The sequence below is a fragment of the Agelaius tricolor genome, unplaced genomic scaffold (genome assembly GCF_023055355.1).
Source record: "Agelaius tricolor isolate 1412-34295 unplaced genomic scaffold, bAgeTri1.0.p SCAF_10, whole genome shotgun sequence".
NCBI lineage: Eukaryota > Metazoa > Chordata > Aves > Passeriformes > Icteridae > Agelaius > Agelaius tricolor.
The window spans coordinates 36,085,626-36,103,818 of NW_027269270.1; the positions used below are offsets into that span (position 1 = coordinate 36,085,626).

The 18,193-nt window shown below is 43.7% G+C and overlaps 1 protein-coding gene across 1 annotated transcript in view; it reads left to right on the forward strand.

Annotated features, from left to right (window-relative positions):
• Positions 1–18,193, forward strand: part of PKP4 (plakophilin 4) — a 67,550-nt gene that overhangs the window by 37,551 nt on the left and 11,806 nt on the right. Inside the window, exons 4-12 of the mRNA XM_071435584.1 lie at positions 1–113; positions 4,699–4,733; positions 9,071–9,202; positions 9,355–9,548; positions 10,331–10,886; positions 12,547–12,738; positions 14,196–14,410; positions 16,784–16,912; positions 17,947–18,160. Of these exons, the coding sequence (XP_071291685.1) occupies positions 1–113; positions 4,699–4,733; positions 9,071–9,202; positions 9,355–9,548; positions 10,331–10,886; positions 12,547–12,738; positions 14,196–14,410; positions 16,784–16,912; positions 17,947–18,160 (1,780 nt within the window). The remainder of the gene's footprint in view (positions 114–4,698; positions 4,734–9,070; positions 9,203–9,354; positions 9,549–10,330; positions 10,887–12,546; positions 12,739–14,195; positions 14,411–16,783; positions 16,913–17,946; positions 18,161–18,193) is intronic.

Here is an 18,193-nt window from a genome sequence, read left to right on the forward strand (position 1 = left end):
GAGCTTCAATTTCAAAGACTTACCAGAGAACTGGAAGTGGAAAGGCAAATTGTGGCTAATCAGCTAGAGAGATGTAGGCTTGGAGCAGAGTCACCAAGTATCGCCAGCACAAGGTACAGGTCCTGATGACTTTACTTTCATTTGTCCCAGGAATTAAAGGCTTTTTAGTGGTGCTTATGTCCTCTATATATATATTTTCACTGATAGCTATTCACCGCTATTAATATCTGAAGGATGAAAAAAATGCAGATTTGCTGTAAAGAGTTATGGGACAGTTTCAAGAGGCCTCTGTGATGATTAGTGTATTCCAGACATGTTCTGAATTCACACCTGGAGAATTAGTGGTTTCCAGGGTCACCTGGAAACAGCCAGGAAGTCCCAGGACTACCTGTTTTTGGTGGCAGTGCTGGTTAATTTGTTTTGGGGGGGAGCATAGGATTGCTTAGGCTCCCGGTACAGGGTCTGGCAGAGTGGGTAGAAGAATCAGTTATATTGGTGAATTCAAGAAAATAGCTGTTAGAAAAGTTGAAGACTGAAAACTACCTCACTTACTTAAAATATTTGTGAAAATGTCTGCTTACCTGTCTCGAGAAGAAAAGCAAAATACTGGGTTTTGTGGTTTCCAGTGGCTTGTAAGGGGTAATACAAGTTTATGGAGTTTGCTACATGGCATTTTATTAGAGAAATCCCCTATACTAAGAATTTAAAGTTACGCTGAGTTTCCCATACAGTGCACGTGGTTGTAAATGCGTTGTTGGTGCAGATTCCCAAAGTGGAAGCCAAAGGACGAGCGAAGCAGCTCGGGCAGGCTGCAGGGTACGGCAGTGTGGCAGGCTGGCTGCAGGGTACGGCAGTGTGGCTGGCTGCAGGGTACGGGAGTGTGGCAGGCTGGCTGCAGGGTACGGCAGTGTGGCAGGCTGCAGGGTACGGCAGTGTGGCAGGCTGGCTGCAGGGTACGGCAGTGTGGCAGGCTGGCTGCAGGGTACGGCAGTGTGGCAGGCTGGCTGCAGGGTACGGGAGTGTGGCAGGCTGGCTGCAGGGTACGGCAGTGTGGCAGGCTGGCTGCAGGGTACGGGAGTGTGGCAGGCTGGCTGCAGGGTACGGCAGTGTGTGGCAGGCAGGCTGCAGGGTACGGGAGTGTGGCAGGCTGCAGGGTACGGCAGTGTGGCAGGCTGGCTGCAGGGTACGGCAGTGTGGCAGGCTGCAGGGTATGGCAGTGTGGCAGGCTGGCTGCAGGGTACGGCAGTGTGGCAGGCTGCAGGGTACGGCAGTGTGTGGCAGGCTGGCTGCAGGGTACGGGAGTGTGGCAGGCTGGCTGCAGGGTACGGCAGTGTGGCAGGCTGGCTGCAGGGTACGGCAGTGTGGCAGGCTGGCTGCAGGGTATGGCAGTGTGGCAGGCTGGCTGCAGGGTACGGCAGTGTGGCAGGCTGGCTGCAGGGTACGGCAGTGTGGCAGGCTGGCTGCAGGGTACGGCAGTGTGGCAGGCTGGCTGCAGGGTACGGCAGTGTGGCAGGCTGGCTGCAGGGTACGGCAGTGTGGCAGGCTGGCTGCAGGGTATGGCAGTGTGGCAGGCTGGCTGCAGGGTACGGGAGTGTGGCTGGCAGCCCCGCGGGCAGCGCGCCAGGAGCCGCCCTTGCTGCTGCCGCCTCACAGCACAGATGTATTCCAACATGGGGGCGGAGCCACCCGGGGAGCTGAAACACTACACAAATATGTGTGAAGTACATGCATTTTTAACACAATCATATTTTTAGCTTTTTACAGCTTTTCACCATTTTATAAATATTTAATAAATAGTACTTAATTTTTTCATCTATTGCCTTTTCTTGATGACAGCAGCAGTATAGCCAAGCAGGAGGGTAGGCGATGGAAATCACTGCTTTTCTCTCAAGTGGTGCTGTTTAAATCAGAAACATTTTTCACCTTACGGATACTTGCAGAGATAGTAGGCTTAAACTGTTTCATGTCATGCAAAACCTGTGAGAGATGCACTGGGAATTGACCTCTCCAATCTAGGAACTGGAGATCATAATTGTGTTTACATAATTTTTTAAAAAATAGCACTCTGCTTAACAAAATCAGAAGTCTGCAATTTCCCTAAGTGTCAGTGTTGTTTCTGAAGGCCTGTTGTGCTGTGCACAGGTGTGGGCTGAGACCTATCTGGGACCTCCACCAGCCCCTTCTGCCTTAGCAGCCTGGCAGAGCCGCTTCACTGAGAGAGATGCTGGCCCCTGTTCTAACCTGGAAATTCAAAGCTGGAAAGTGTTTGCAAGCTGCCACATGAGAATGTAAAGCAGTGCTGGTGATCCTTAGTGTGTTTTGTTTCTAAATGTTTTCATGTAAAACATTTAGAAATTTTCCATTTATTTTTATTATTCCTTTTCCATTTATTAGATTTCTACTTTTTCCAGATTGGCAGCTGGTTCAATTTTGTATCTAAGATAGCTTTGAACTAAAGCAGTGAAATGGCGAGGAAAAGGTGTGAAATTAAGAAAGGGGCAAAACCGAAAAACAAACAAACAACAAAAAATCAAATTAGTCAAAACCTCAAACAAAAAAACCCAAACAAACCAATCCAAATCCTTAAAAATACAAGTGAGGAAAAACATCAAAAGGGTAAAAAAAAAAAGGCATAAATGGATTTCAGCACATTTTGTATGCATTCTCCATCTCTAGTTACCAAATATTTGTGTTACTGTCATATTTGTCTCTATCTTCTCTAATTGTAAACTGAACATCATACCAAGCTGTTATGATATTTCTGATAGAGGACAATTTCTGCATTTCTACTCTACTGACCTAATTCTTTTTCAAGGATAGTAGTGGGCTAAATTAACATTTTCCAAAGTTCAGTTTGCCACATGTGGGCTCTCTTTGGATCTATTGCATGCTGCTGTCAGGAAGAGACAGCATTGTGACTAATTTCAGCAACAGCTCGGCATGGGCCCTGCAGTGTGTCACCACAGAGGCTTTTAAACACCGGGATGAAATGCACTGGAGGTACTGCTCAAAGCTGACAGATTTGCTGTTTTCCAAATATTGCTTCTGCTAGGTGACAAAATCAGGTGCTGATATCAGTAGGTGATGTATGCTAGACTTGTTCCAAAATCATTTAATAAGAGTCAAGTTAAATGCTTAACCAGTTGAAGTGTCAATGAAGCAGCTTTCCTCCTGTGACCCACAGTCAGAGCAGCCTTTTTCATTCCTACGTTTTGTGCCTGTAGAGGAAATTCAAGTAGTCAGGTATGTTGGGCAGGGATGTGCTCTGGGTTATAACTTGTGTGTGTGACATAAAGTATATGTGTGTATTCAGTGTGTGTTACCATTGCCAGCAACACAGAGCCATGTTCCCCCAGGGTAAGGAATTGAGTTTCCAAAAAGTCTCAAGAGCAGAGCAAAAGGGCAAGAGTGGAAAACTTGGTATTCAGGTAGCATGAGAATTCTGGGGCCAGAGGTTGACTTTCAGACGTCTGTAGTCTGCATTGGAATTCTCCTTTTACTTGAAGTCTCATTGTAACTCTAGTTCAGTTTGTGCTAGCATGTGTCTTTAGCACTCTTTTGTACAAATATTTTGTTTCCAAAAAGGCTTCTAAATGGTTGTTTCATTTTACAAAAGAAGTATCTCGTGCTGTTCATGTGGCTGAGCTAGTTTTTTGCAATCGGTAGCTGTGGTAGAAAGAAGTAAATAAAAGGTCATTTAGAAATTGCTACATCTTACCCAAAATCACAGTCTCATGCTGATATTTAGACACAATCAAATCTGATGGACTTGCCTGTTTTTCCTTTGAAAAGCTTTTTATTTGGAAAACAGTAGCTTATAATCACTGCAAAAATGATGTATTATTCAAAGTTTGATATTTTATATTTAGAGTGAGGAAATACATTTTCCCATAAAAATATTTAGACTAATGTTAGTAACACATGAATGAATTCTGCATTTGCCTGCATCAGTACTACTGTGAGCACAGGAAAGCACATGTCTCAGTGGAAGATAGTTTGATAAAAAATCAGTACTGGAAAAATGCAGGAGAAGGTTTGGTTTTACACTGATATCAGACACCTGCTTGGTCTGTGCAGTAGTTGGCTCTGAAGGCATCTTGCTAGCCTGGACAGTGTGCATCTGTCACCTCCTCACTCTCAGAGTTGTAGCTGTGTGTGTCAGGTGCTTTGACTTGTTCTGTACAAAGGATCAGAAATCTCTCTGGAAAACTGGAAACTGAAAAACAAACAGAAACAAACCTACAATTTTTGAACTGCTCTACATGTAGAAACCAGATGCTGTGGAGTGGTGATCCCCAAAGCTCCTTTGCTGGACCCTGCCACGAGCAGTGCCCGCTGCTGTGTGAACAGAACGGCGCTGGTGGTGCAGTGCTGCTGGTGACACACGCTGCTGTGGGCTGCCACTGACAGCAAAACACCTTAAACAGGAATTGGGGTCACAGGCTGTCCTCTCACCTGCCTGGTGCTGTGGTGTACAGGAAGTTAGAGTGAATAATTCCCACAGACTAATAGAAAATTGAACTCGATAACCAATGGTTTGCTTGTCAGGTATAAAGCACTGAAGAATGGTATTTACATGAACTATTTTTTAAGTTTTATCTGCTGGGGGGTTTTGTAAAGGTTTCTATGATTAATTAAAAATAAAATAAAAACTAACCACATGGTTCATTTGTGTGATAATTTTTTTTCTTTCTGCAGCTCTACTGAGAAGTCATTTCCTTGGAGATCCTCAGGTATTATCTTTTATGTACAATTTGCTTTATGCCCAAGTAGATTTATTTTCTTGGCATTCATAGCTTGTTTTGACACAAATGGAATATAAAGCAGCAATGCTACATATCTTTTCCAAGTGTTTTTTCTAAAGTATGACATTAATGTTTTCTTTGTCACATATGGGACACGTGTTGTCTGTGTTACTGTAAAAGGTGCTTGAGCTTATAGGTAGTTGCAACCACTTTTCTTGTATCTTTATGTGCCTTTGCATTTCTGTGTGAGCTCTGACTCTAACATAATAACATAAGGCTTGTCATGTATTGGGTCTTCCTTGCAATTAACTAAAATTTACTTGTGAGTCTTCCCCTTGGCAGGTAAGGAGCATGAAAAAATACTGCATGTTTAAAGCTTGAAAACTGTTTTGGTTTTTTGGTTTGGTTTTTTTTTTTTTTTTTTTTTGCAGATGTTCTTACTTAACTGAGAAAATCTCTAATAAGTGGAGGTTTTTCTGGGGGTGCTTTTTCTACTTTTGTATCTTGAGATAGTGTGAACTTTCTTTCCAAAATAAGCATTTTTCTTGTACTGCTACATCTGCTCCTGGTTATACTGGGGGAGGGGGTAGGGCTGTATCTTCAAGGTGGCATTCCCTGGTCTGCTGGAATAATCCCTTCTGGCCCTGACAGCCCGAGCACAGGGCTCTGACAGGTTGTGTGCATCAGCTGCTGTTCGACTTTGCGGAGTCGCTCTGAACCCCATGGGCTCTGGAGTGATGGGGGCGTGTGCAGGAGCCACTGCAGGACAGGCACAGACAGGGGCTCCTGCAGGTCACTTGTTGTGCTGGGTCACCGTGTGCTCTTGTCATGCTGGCCAAAATGGCCCAGGGCAGTTCCAGGGCAATCCCAGGGCAATCCCAGGGCAGCTGGCATTGTGGGGTGAGAGTTGCCTGAGCCCCGTTCTGCAGAGCCTCCTGTCCCACTCGTGCAGGGGCTGCCTGTCCTCGGAGCTGTGGCTGCTGCACAGGCACCCTGCCTGCTGCTGCTGCCCAGTCAAGCATATTCATCATTACCATCATTGGGATTACTTTATATGCCATTCCTGGTTTTTGTTTTGTTTGGAGATTAAGCCCTTAAACTTGTACATAACTGTATTTTCATGGTTTCTGTTGCTGCAGCTGAGGTGAGGCTGGCTCATGTTAGCTTTTTTCCTTTATTTTAAAGCTAATATTCTCAACAGCCTACTTGCACTGCCATTTAACTTCTGCTAGTCATGGTGGTGCTTTTCAGGTTTTCCTCCAGCAGTGGTTTTAAACAAAAATCAAATTTGTTTTTTCAAGTAACTGAGAAACAAGTCTTACATATTTTTTCAATGTGAGTGTTGGATTTGTGGGTTTTGTTTGTTGGCGATTTTTTAAAATCATGTTGTTTCCCCTTGCTCTATAATGTCCCAATGATATTTCACAACTGGTACAGATTCCTACTGAGAGCTCTCAGGTGTTGTTTTACTTACTTATTTCAGCCAGTTCCATTCCACTGCTTCATTTCCTCTTCTGATTTTCCTGTAACTTACTCACTTTTCTCCTTGACCTTCTATTAGTCTCTCTCTCTTTCTCTCTCTTTCTCTCTCTTTCTCTCTCTTTCTCTCTCTTTCTCTCTCTTTCTCTCTCTTTCTCTCTCTTTCTCTCTCTTTCTCTCTCTTTCTCTCTCTTTCTCTCTCTTTCTCTCTCTTTCTCTCTCTTTCTCTCTCTTTCTCTCCCTTTCTCTCCCTTTCTCTCCCTTTCTCTCCCTTTCTCTCCCTTTCTCTCTCTTTCTTTCCTCCTTTCATCCAGCTCATGTTTTTATTTTGTTCTTTAATTCTCCCTTCACATTTGTGTATTTTTTTTAGAAATCTCATGTGCATCTCCCTGCTAAGCAGTCACTTGAGATATGGCCAAGAATTCTACTTCTGTTTCAATGCTCTATGTGTTAATGCAAACCTAGATCTGTATTTCACACGTCTCTATATTCAAAGTAGCCATTCCTGATGTAATTGCTCAGAAGTGGGCATGTTGGAAAAAATCCCTATTTCTTGCTTAGAAGTTCCTGATCTACATTTCATTTCCTGTTTACATTTATGCTGTGATTATGGTTTGATTATAAGTTTTTATTCCCCAATTCACCATGAATCTTTGTTTTGAAGTGTCACTAGTTGCTTTATGAACTGTAATCTGAAAATACTGAAGATAAAGATGGATTAAACCACTGCCTTAAATCACCTTTTCTGTGACTGTAGGTAGTGGTTTATGTCAAAAGCATCAGTGGATGATAAGATGTGACTGTAGCTGTAATTGCTTTCTGCATCAGTGGAATTATACAGAATTTTTCACAGAAATATAAAGTGATGTTGTTTTGCAGATGCTTATAAATAGAATATTAGATCAGCCATTTATAAGAAGGGTATTATTTTATTCAGGCCATTCCTCCTGTTTTATGGTAGTGGAGTCAGATAGAAAGACAACAATTCATTTTATTGTGCATTCTGCCTTTGTTAAACAGCCTAAACAATCTTTATTTTTTAGCCCTATGAAGGCTTTGGCCTGGTGGGCAGTGTGTGATGGGAGCGAGATTGGGCTCAAACCTCTGTCCTGGGAACATCTGCACTGAACAGCACAATTGGGCCTTATTCTTTCTGTGTCTCTCCCCAAACTGATTGTCAGTTTGACATTGATTTAGTATCATGTAATATCCAGTAACTGAGATAATAGGCCTTGTATTAGATAAACAAAAAGATTAAAGTATTGAAGTTGGATGTAATCCTAATGTAAATGTCCAAGTCCTCCAAATGTTTTATTCCGAAGAACATGGAACACCCACTGGTGGCTGTTACCATCTGGTGTTGAGCTGGTGTAACAGGCTGGGAAGTCAGTTCTGGCAGTGTTGGTTCTCTGGATCATTTCTAGGCATACTGATGATTAAAGTAATGGAAGTGTAGTAACACTTCTTATTAAATCTTAATTAAATTTGATCATAATATTCCTATTCTAGTAAAATAACTAGCCTCAAATTTTACAAGCTAGTTTTGACCTAAGAATGTACTACTGGTAAATAACTGCTGACTGCCTGGGATTTCTAGGATTTATTGATTTTTTAAAAAATCTGACTAGCATTCAACCCTTCTTCATAATAGCAATTGCTGAGTAACATTTTTAGTATGAATGTTCCTTATGGGTCATTATGCAGGTAGTGAGAGACCAGCATTTTGTGTGCAGCCACTGGCAAGAGCCAGAGTATTTCTGTGCATCAGGCATTGCTGCCCAGAGCCCACCAAGGCCACCAACCAATCCTTGGGGCTGGGCTGGTGCTCCTTGGCACGCTCCCATTGGATTTGCACCAGGCTCTTTCATGGATTTCTGCAGCAAGAATTTACATTTCAGGTGTTACCTTTAAACATAACATCCATTGCCTACTCTGCTTGCTCAGAGGGGTTTAGCTTGGATATTAGGGGAAATTCCTCATGGAAGGGCTGTGCAGCCCTGGCACAGCTGCCCAGGACAGGGCGGGGTCCCCATCCCTGCAGGGATTTAAAAGCTCTGTGGATGTGTCACTGTGGGACCATGGGGCAGGGGTGGCCCTGTGCTGGGGGAGCAGCTGAGCTCCATGGTCTCAGAGCGCTTTCCCAGCCCAAACCATTCTGTGGTTCTGTAATGCATCTCTGCTGCCTGCTTAACATGGTAACTGAATGCTTCGTGTTTCTGTTAAAATAATGTTTATTCAGTATCCTCATCTTTGTCCTTTTTTCCAGACTCTTTAACTTTTTCCTTTCATCATTGCTGTGCCTCCTTTGCCTTTCCTTACAACACTGTCATTTGTCTGTACAGTTCAGCTGGCATTCTTGGAACTGAAGTTAGCTTAAGAGGCATATATTTAGATATTAGTTTACTAAGTAAAAAATATGTTTAGAAATTTGTAGCAACTACTGTTCATAGTACATAAACAGGGATGAAATTCAGCTCAGCCTTTTACATCTGGAGGTATTGATTACAGGTCCTTAAACAAGGATAGCTATCCACTGGGCAGTGCAGCACAGTTGCACAGTGTTTCTATTCTGCAGAGTGTACTAGATAATCAATTAATTTTTCATTAATATAGGTTGGAACATATATTTGAAAAATTAGAGTTGTAGAGCTACATCTAACAAAATTCTCAGGTATTTATATTAACATTCTGTTAATTGTGTTTGGGAGATGATAACTGTCTGCAAGTAAACTGATTCTGTTTGGTGTAAGTCCTCCATTAGTATGTATGAGAAAATGATCATTATTGAGATTGCAGGAAACTTGCATATGAAACACTGGATTTATCTAAACAATTTATTCTTTCAGATCCTCCGCCCACCAGTGTAAGCAAGCCCCAGGTGTCAGAGGGTGTTCACACCAATGCCTATGATATTAGGACAGAAGCAGAGCAAGGGACCCTCTACTCGCCAGAGCAGACATCTCTCCATGAAAGTGAGGGTCTGTTGTGTGCATTTTAAATATTAGAATATATTTCTGTATTGAAAGTATAAAAACACAATATAGTTATGAATGCAAAAAATAATAAAGTTATATAATACTTGGTGGACTTGTTAGATGATTTTATTCTTATGCTGGCTTCATATTTACAGGGTCTGTAGGTAACTCAAGAAGTTCAACACAAATGAATTCTTATTCTGACAGTGGTTACCAGGAAATAAGCAGTTTCCATAACAGCCAAAACTTGAACAAGGCAGAGCTCAGACAGCAGCATTCCCTTGGTGGACCCCTCAACAACCATGATGCGGTGAGGAGCTCGCGCGCCGAGGGGCAGACGTCAGTCCAGGTACTCTGACCGGTGCACTGTGCGCCTCTGGCTGTGCACGGGCAGGGTTGGAGACAGTAGCTGTATAGCTGGGCCCCTTTGTATGGGCTGGAGTTAATGTTACCAAATTAGTTTTTGTTTAATGCTTTCACTGGTTACAAAGCGGAAATGGCTTGCAGCAGAGACTCCTTGGCTGGGATCAGCACGTGTGATCTGGGTCATTCACAGGAGCTGAAGTAGCACTCCTGACTGCACAGTACACTGCTATTAGCATATCAAGAAAGTATCACTCACTCAAAATTCATTGTGAAATGGGGCAAAACCTTCCTAGAAGTTAGCCTATATGTAAGCATAGTTCTTAAAGGAAGATGCTACTTGTGTTCCTGTACATTCTATGGTTTCTAGCTTTTCCCTCCTTTTTCAGTAAGTGGAATGATAGTATGACAGTAATTGTTAGAATATTTCTGGATTATACCAGAACTCTTTGCATTACTGTTCCTGAGTTTCCAGAGTGGTTGAGTAGTGAGGAAGGAAAGTATAGGTGAAGATTAACATAGCAAGCCAAACGAGAATGAGAAACAGGTGGGTTTTTAATGTTAAATTGTCATTTTATATACTAAGAAGCATTGGTTAGAAAAGTTACGGTGAAACTTAAAGGAATTAGGTTTAGGATAGAAGCTAGACTCCAGCTGCCTGTATATACCGTTGTGTGCATTTCCTGCTGACTTCTCCATCTTACAGGAGAACAATATCCTCTCTGTGACCTAAATGATGAAACTCTAAATGTTTTTGATTTCCAACAGCCTTCAGCCAACACCGCTGCCAACCGTGTGATGAGACGGGTCAGTTCGGTGCCATCCAGAGCCCAGTCTCCCTCCTACATGGTCGGCACGAGCATGTCCCCGTCGCGGGGGTCGCTGCGGACGTCTCTGGGGAGCGGGTACGGCTCTCCCGGCATTGCTGAGCAGAGGCCCCTGCCCTCGCACGCGTACTCATCCACCACCCTGCCCGTGCAGCGGGCGGGCTCCCCGTACGGCGCGCACAGACCGGCCTCCCCCTCGGCCGTGCGCCGCGTCGGCTCGCTCACCTCGCGGCAGGCCAACCCCGGCGGCGGCACCGCCCCGTACCCGACGGCAGGCAGGGTCGGCTCTCCTCTCGCCCTTGCTGATGTGCAAACCAGAGTGGGCTCTCCATCCCAAACTCAGCTGGGATCCTCTTCCCCGAAGCGCTCCGGCATGACAGCAGTTCCGCAGCACTTGGGGACGACGCTGCAGAGGACAATTCATGACATGGAACCGTATGGACAGCAGTACGAGATCTATGAGAGGATGGTGCCCCCACGGCCAGATAGCCTCACAGGTGAGTAACGGGCGCAGACCGCAGCTGTAGAAAACCCAGAATGCAGCCCTGGTGTTGTGGAGGAAACGTGGTAGCAGCACTGGGGCACAATTGCGGTGCTGGTGTCAGGTCACTTGTACATACTGATGTCAAACATTGTGTCAGTCGCAAGTTCCTCAGAGATACTGGATTTATGATTATTAATTGCTAGCCATGCATTGAATTAAATCCTATGATTTAAGTTGCTAAATGAAATTCTAAGTCTTACAGAGTCATGTCAGCGTTTTCAGAGATAAAGTACATTTAAAATGTGTGTGCAAGCTAAATGTAAAGTAACGCATACTAGCCTGGAACTAATTTTATTTCCAGTTCTTTCCTAAAATATATAGTTTATTACCACTGAATATTAGGGTTTTTTTCCACTGACATTTCTAGACTATCTCATACTTCAAGTTAAATATAGGGTAACCATTTTAATACTAGCTTAAAATAGAGCCCTAAAAGGTAGGATCTATTAACCTGAGAGGTAGTTCTTGTTAACATGTGTGTTACTGATTTTGTTCTGACCTTCATCTGAATGAGCACAGACAAGGTGATTTTCCAATTAGACCATGTGCCCTTTGAAACAGATGTCAACTTCTGTTTTTTCTTTTGAACCATTATAGTGCAGGAAACTCCAAAATGATCTCATTCCTCAGTAAAAGATAAAATGTGTCTTCTCCCTCGCTTCAGTTTGCAAGAGTTAATAATATGCCAGTTTGATAAGGGGTTGGGAATGAGGTTGATGGGAAAGGCCCTGCTGCCCTCTTTGCCTGCCCAAGTCCTCTGTTCTCACCACCTGTAGATGTGTTTTCTTAGTGATGGCCCAAAGCTTTCCTTGCAGTCACTGGCAGAGTAGGTCTGGGATTTTAGGGGAGGAGAATACACAGACAAAGGGTACATTTTGTTACACATCACTACTCCATTGTACTTTTGAAGCTGTTTTGTAATCTCCATCATTTCATCATCCTTGCATAGCTCATTTCACATATTCTGCTGCTTTGATAACTGCCAAAGCTTTAGTGCCCACAGTGGTAATGCTGAAGTCAACAAAGTTGAATATATTTTGTATGAAATATTAAATATATAGCAAGGTGAAAAATACTAATCCAGCTGCAGCGTAGCTGTTTATATATACTCACATCATGGGCTATTTAAACCTTTATAAAGTTTTTTCTCCATGTGCTTACGTTTCTGCTGCCACAATCAAGCAGATGTTTGCTCTTACTGCTGCAGACTGTTTCAGTTTCATGATTACAACCCCTTTAGTCTGTGCCCTCTGTCACGACAGGATTTCTGTCAGGTCCATACTTACCCTGTTATTGCTGAATCTGTGCACCGTGCGTGCTGACTCAGCTTTTATTCTCTGTGGTTTAGACTGTAAATGATACCAAAAAATTAAGTTGGAAAATTTCAAGTTGTTAGTGTATGGACAAAACTTTTGGTCAAGGAAATGCTGCTTTGTCAGCAAGCCTTTCAGTATGGGCCATTTAATAATGGAAAAAATTTAATGAATAAGTCTTTGTAACTGGTAGGTTAAACAACGCCTTTTCGTGGCCAAAGGAAGAAAGAGTCAGTCCTGAGAGCTCTGTTGCTTTGCTGAAGATGGGCCACACGGGCATGTCCCTGTGCTTGGTTGCAGGGCTGAGGAGTTCGTACGCGAGCCAGCACAGCCAGCTGGGGCAGGAGCTGCGCTCGGCGGTGTCCCCGGACATGCACATCACCCCCATCTACGAGGGCAGGACGTTCTACAGCCCCGTGTACCGCAGCCCCAACCACGGCACCGTCGAGCTGCACCACGGCTCCCAGGCCGCCCTGTTCCGCGCCGGCTCCGGTGGGTGACGGCCCCGGCCCCGGCCGGCACGGGGAGCGGGGACACACAGAATGCCAGTGCAGGAGGAGGAACTAGAGGGGGTCCATTAATGGAGACACAGGCTAGGCTTGAAGGACTTAAAATAACCTGCAGGAATTAAAAGGCTCCTGTGATATTTGCAGGGAATGCTTGGGGCTGTACATCACTGTCAGCCTGGGGTCAGAGTGTTTTCTGTTTGATAGCACATGCACAGCTACATCCTAGATAAGTGTATTCATGACACACAGAATTTATTGCTTCCTCTCTTGCCTTCTCTATGCATCTCTCTCTTAAGAATTGAGTTGGTTCATGGGGTTTTTTTATTCATCAATACAGTAAAACAAGAGCTTGCCACTAAAATTACCTACCGCATCTTTCACAGTAAAAATACTGTTTTACCCAACTTCTCAACAAAGCATAAGGGTAAATGCTACAGCTGAGGATTGTCTATTGAAACCAAAATATTCCTCTAGTATCTCATAGAAGTGCCACTCATGTAATATGAAGAGTATAGGCATTAGATTAGTATTAGGATTTATTTTCTGTAGAGAGAAATGTAATGCATGTTGCAATGCAGTTTGTTCTTTAAGGTTGATTAATAATCTGTATAGTGGTTTCCAAAAACTCTTAAAATATTAGAGTGATTTAGTTAAGTAACTCTCTAGAATTATTTATAGAGAACTGTCCGATTCATATGCCATATTTTCCCACACTTGAAAATGCCTTTTTAATGTTTGCTAATATAACTGCAATACCAAGATAATAGTGCTGAAGGAGCAACCAGTTTTTGCAATTCTCCTGCCTTCCACAACCTGGAATAAATGGAGTTTGTCAGGATGTGCCAATGAAGAAGCATAGCTAGAAACTGGAACTCTTTGTTTACTTGTCTACTTAATACCACTTTCCTTGGGAGAACAAGAGCCACCACATCAGCTCTGTTCAGATTGGAAGAGGCATGTTCTTGTTCCCAAACCACTCAGCTTCGTCTTTGCAATGATCCACATGTTACCTTTTACAGGGAAAGTGTAGTTAGGAAAAGCAGACTATCATATAAACAATACGCATTTTTGCTTACTTATTTTTCCTTTTTGGTACAGTTGGTGAATTGATATTATGAACTTTGAAAACACTTTGCACCCAGATTTCTGCTTATTGGCATGGGATGCATTTCCTACTTTAAATACTTGTTGAGGGAAGCTGAGGCACGAGTCTGATCCCACCAACCCTTTCATTCTGTAACTAACCTCTCTCTCCATTTGCATGGGACACTGAGGAATTGCTCCATGAAATCTGGCATCAACTTGCAACCTGGAGCACAGTACACATTTTCAAGACTGATGGTTTTTTTGCTTGCAGTGTTAAGTAGGTGTAGCCCCTTCTCTACAGCGGGCACTTGTTACCTTTTGTTACCTGGTTGGTTTGACGCTGTTTTATCCTAGGCATGGGTAACCTGCAGCGCTCCTCCAGCCAGCGTAGCACCCTCACATACCAAAGAAACACCTACGGGCTGCCCTCGGCGGCCGTGCTGGCGGAGCCGCTGCGGGCGGTGCCGTTCCGGCTGCCCGAGCCCGGCTACGGCCGCCTGCACCCCGCGCCCGACGGCGGCACCACGCGCTCGCCCTCCATCGACAGCATCCACAAGGACCCCAGGCAAGTGCCCGCCAGGGCTGCGCAGGGCCCAGCCGGGGCGCAGCTCCCTCCCGCCCGCGGCCCGTCAGCCCCGGCTCATTTAAATGCTCACAGTATTTATTGAGTCATAATCAATTACTTTATTGCCAAAACAGGGAACACGGGCTGCTTCTTGCTGTGAGAAAAAACAGCCCGTACACATTTCATTATTACATTTTTCTTTCATGTTTGTTTTTGTGGGGAAGTTATTACAGGGAACACAACTTCTATGAGATTTGACTGGATTATTGAAAATATTTTTTAGTAACCTGTAACACTGCAGTGAGTTTTCTCTTTCTATGAATGGGAATTGGGGCTTGAAAAGTCAAAAGGACAGACCTAATTTATTTGAATTAATTTTTTATGAACAACTTGCTTAAATTTCAAAACAAAGTGTTAAAACTATTTATAAATGTGCCATTTTGAAAGTGAACACACATATTTCTGCAATAATTACTGGTTTAACGTTGCACATGTCTGTGCAGAGTGTGAGCCTCTGACAAGTGTAGTATCATCATTGTAATTTATTCTAGACACTGTGCACTAAAACCTTGTATTTAACCTGGGAGTACCAAAGCCCAGGCTGTGCACAGCTTGGAAGGACTTACGTGCATATTTGGTGTGGATTTGGAATTAGTAGGAATTTCAGTCCCTCCCCAGATTGCTGGTTCACTGAGAAACCAGCTCATCCTGGAGGAGCAGGGCTGAGCTGTGCCTCCAGGGCTGTCCTGGGGACATGCTGGGCTCCAAGGAAACCTCAAGCAGAGATGGTGAGACTGAAGTTTTCTGTTGCATTCCCCTGCTCCCATCTATAGCAGGCTCATAGCACCGGGCAGTTATCTAGTCTGGGCCAGTCCTGTCAGCTCAGCAATGAAAATGCTGCTTTAATGGATTTTGTTACTCTATTTATTAGTGGAAATTGATATATTTTATTTGTTAATAGATACCAAGAGACAGAACTAGTTTCATTTAACTGAATGGTGCATTCATCCAAATTATTTTAATAGGATAGTCTTACCTCTAGGTAGTAAAGCTTGGAGGCTGCCTGCTCTGGTATGGTGGCAAGAAGAGTTACTTATAGCAGGGATGCTTCCCATTCATAGCAAGGAACTTTAAAGAAACTCTGACTCAGTTGTCACTGCTGATGCACCTTCTTAACTTGTTACAGAGGAATAGTTATTACAGAGGAATAGCTTTTACCTCACATTTAATCTGTTCCAGTTTCTGATGAGCGTACCTGGCTGTGGCAGGGGAGCATGTTACACAGCCTCAGAGGGGGCTGTTAGGAAGCACCACTCTGGAATGAGAGGGAAAGCAACTAGTTGTATGAGAAAGCCAGTTTCCCCTTGGGTTTTCCTATCATTAGTATGGAAAATAAAGCTCTGAATTGTTGAGCGGTTCAAAGTGGGCACAGACCTGAGCTTCCCCTTTGTGTGACTGGGAGTCCTGGGGAGACCTGAATGGCCAGGCCAGCATCAGTCTTGGAACAGCTGCCCAGCTACTGTTCTTGGAACATACTTTGCTCTATTTTTGTTTATTTTGGGTTTGGTTTTTGGTTTTTTGGTGGGGTGGTTGGTTGGTTTGCTTGTTTGTTTGTTTGATTCATTGATTGTTTTTGGAGTTTGGTTTTGGGTTTGTTTTAGATTTTTGTTTACTTGGATTTTTGACCCTGAGAAAACTTAAGATACTACTTTATCCCCCTCCAGTTCTCTTTTACAAAAGGCAAATGGCCCGGCAAATATTAATTACTATGTTTCTAAATCTGCAAACTGGGCATGTTTCATGCCTTTTCCAGGATTGGTCTGCACAAAATCATTGTGGTTTAATGGAGGAGATATTATTTAATGATTTTAAATTTACAATCCCTGAATAACTCAAATCAAGCAAACATCCTGCATCTGATTCTGACAATAACACTTCAGGATGTGCAGGTTTTGTTGAGGTATAATTGGCTTCTGCCTAGGGAGAACATTAAGCACTGAGAGAAAAATGTTGTGCAGAAATGATGCCCCTAGGCAGCACTGTTGAGGGGGTATCTTCTGCATTATATATTTAACTTCTGTGAGATTTTTTGTAGATTGAAATGTTTGAGTTGGTGTTACCTTAGTGATTATTTGTATTTGTGTGGTCCATAAGCCAACAGAAGCACACTGGATATAGTGTCCTTTTCCAGCTGGAAGACTAAAGGGTGATGTGACCCACTGCTTTCCCATTATACCTGGGTTTCCTTCTGGCCCTCTTACTCCAGAACAAAACTGAATTGTTGGAAATCCGTTGAGATGCTCCAGTACTTGTAGCTGGTAAATGCCCATCCTTTGTGAGTAATGCCTCCTCTCTGTGTGCTGCCCACTGAAGGGAGTTTGCGTGGCGAGATCCGGAGCTGCCCGAGGTCATTCACATGCTCCAGCACCAGTTCCCGTCGGTGCAGGCCAACGCAGCTGCCTATCTGCAGCACCTCTGCTTTGGGGATAACAAGGTGAAGACAGAGGTAGGTGCTGCTTGCGCTGCTCTTCCAGGGCCTCTTGCCTCTTCCCTTGTTTTTCATCATGACACAGTATTTGTGACCCTCCTGTGTTCCTGTGTGTACCAGGTGGATGCTAATATTGAAGTGCCTGGGGGTTGTAATTATGCACACTCAGATTCTTCCTGTCATAAGAGCTGCATGGAAATTCTATGGAAATCTTTTGCCTTAAAGTTGTCATCCAGCAGAACTCTAAAGTGGGTTTGCCAGAGCCTGGCTATGTGTAACCTGTTGGTGACTGGAGACAAGAACAAGCAGGAGCTCTGGAGTGCTTTCAGTGGTTTTTATCAAGGTGTTTTAAGGCATCATAGGGAATGAGTGAGCTGTCAGGCAAAGGAAAGGAGCCCAACCCTAGAGGAACATGGAGGAAACTGTTTATGCCATTGTGATGTGGGGGCAGAATACATCTGAGTGAACATTCAGATTATTATTATTGAAATCTCCTGAAACTTTGCATTCAAAGACCTGCTGGTTTTGCGAAGCAGCTGTGACCTGTTGATTTGAGGGAATTTTGCCTTTTCATTTGCATGCTGTGTGTGTGTGCTAGATGTTATTTTCAGTATAAATTTTATTTATGTTAATAAAATGTTGGTTCAACTTTTGTAAGAAGACAGCCCATATAATTCACTGTTGCTGGGAGATGAAAAGGTGATAGTTTTGATGATCTGGTGATGATCACAGTGATAATCAGCTCTTATTTCCAATGTTCCCTAAAAGCATATTTTGGGTATGGGAAATTACTTTTAAAACTGGAAACAAAACTGATGCAATAACAATTCTCTGCACACAGCAAGTGTCTGAAAACAACCCTCAGCCACTGCAGTGGGGTGGAGGGAGAGATTCAGTCCCATGTAGCAATCAAGTCAATAAGGTTCAGCAGCTGTTTCTTCTGGAAGTAGAATGGGAAGTACTGTTCTCATAAAAACAAAAGCCTTTTACATCTGTAGTGTGAGGTGAGTGAGATCAGTGGGTGCTGATGGTCCTGACATTCCACTTTCCAGGTCTGTAGGCTAGGAGGTATCAAGCACCTGGTGGATCTCCTGGATCACAGAGTCTTGGAGGTTCAGAAGAATGCCTGTGGTGCGCTGAGGAACCTCGTTTATGGGAAGTCCACTGATGAGAACAAAATAGCCATGAAGAACGTGGGAGGGATACCTGCCCTTCTGCGGCTGCTGAGGAAGTCAGTTGATGCCGAGGTCAAAGAGCTGGTGACAGGTAAGCTTGGAAGGGAAATTAGCAGAGAGCTGT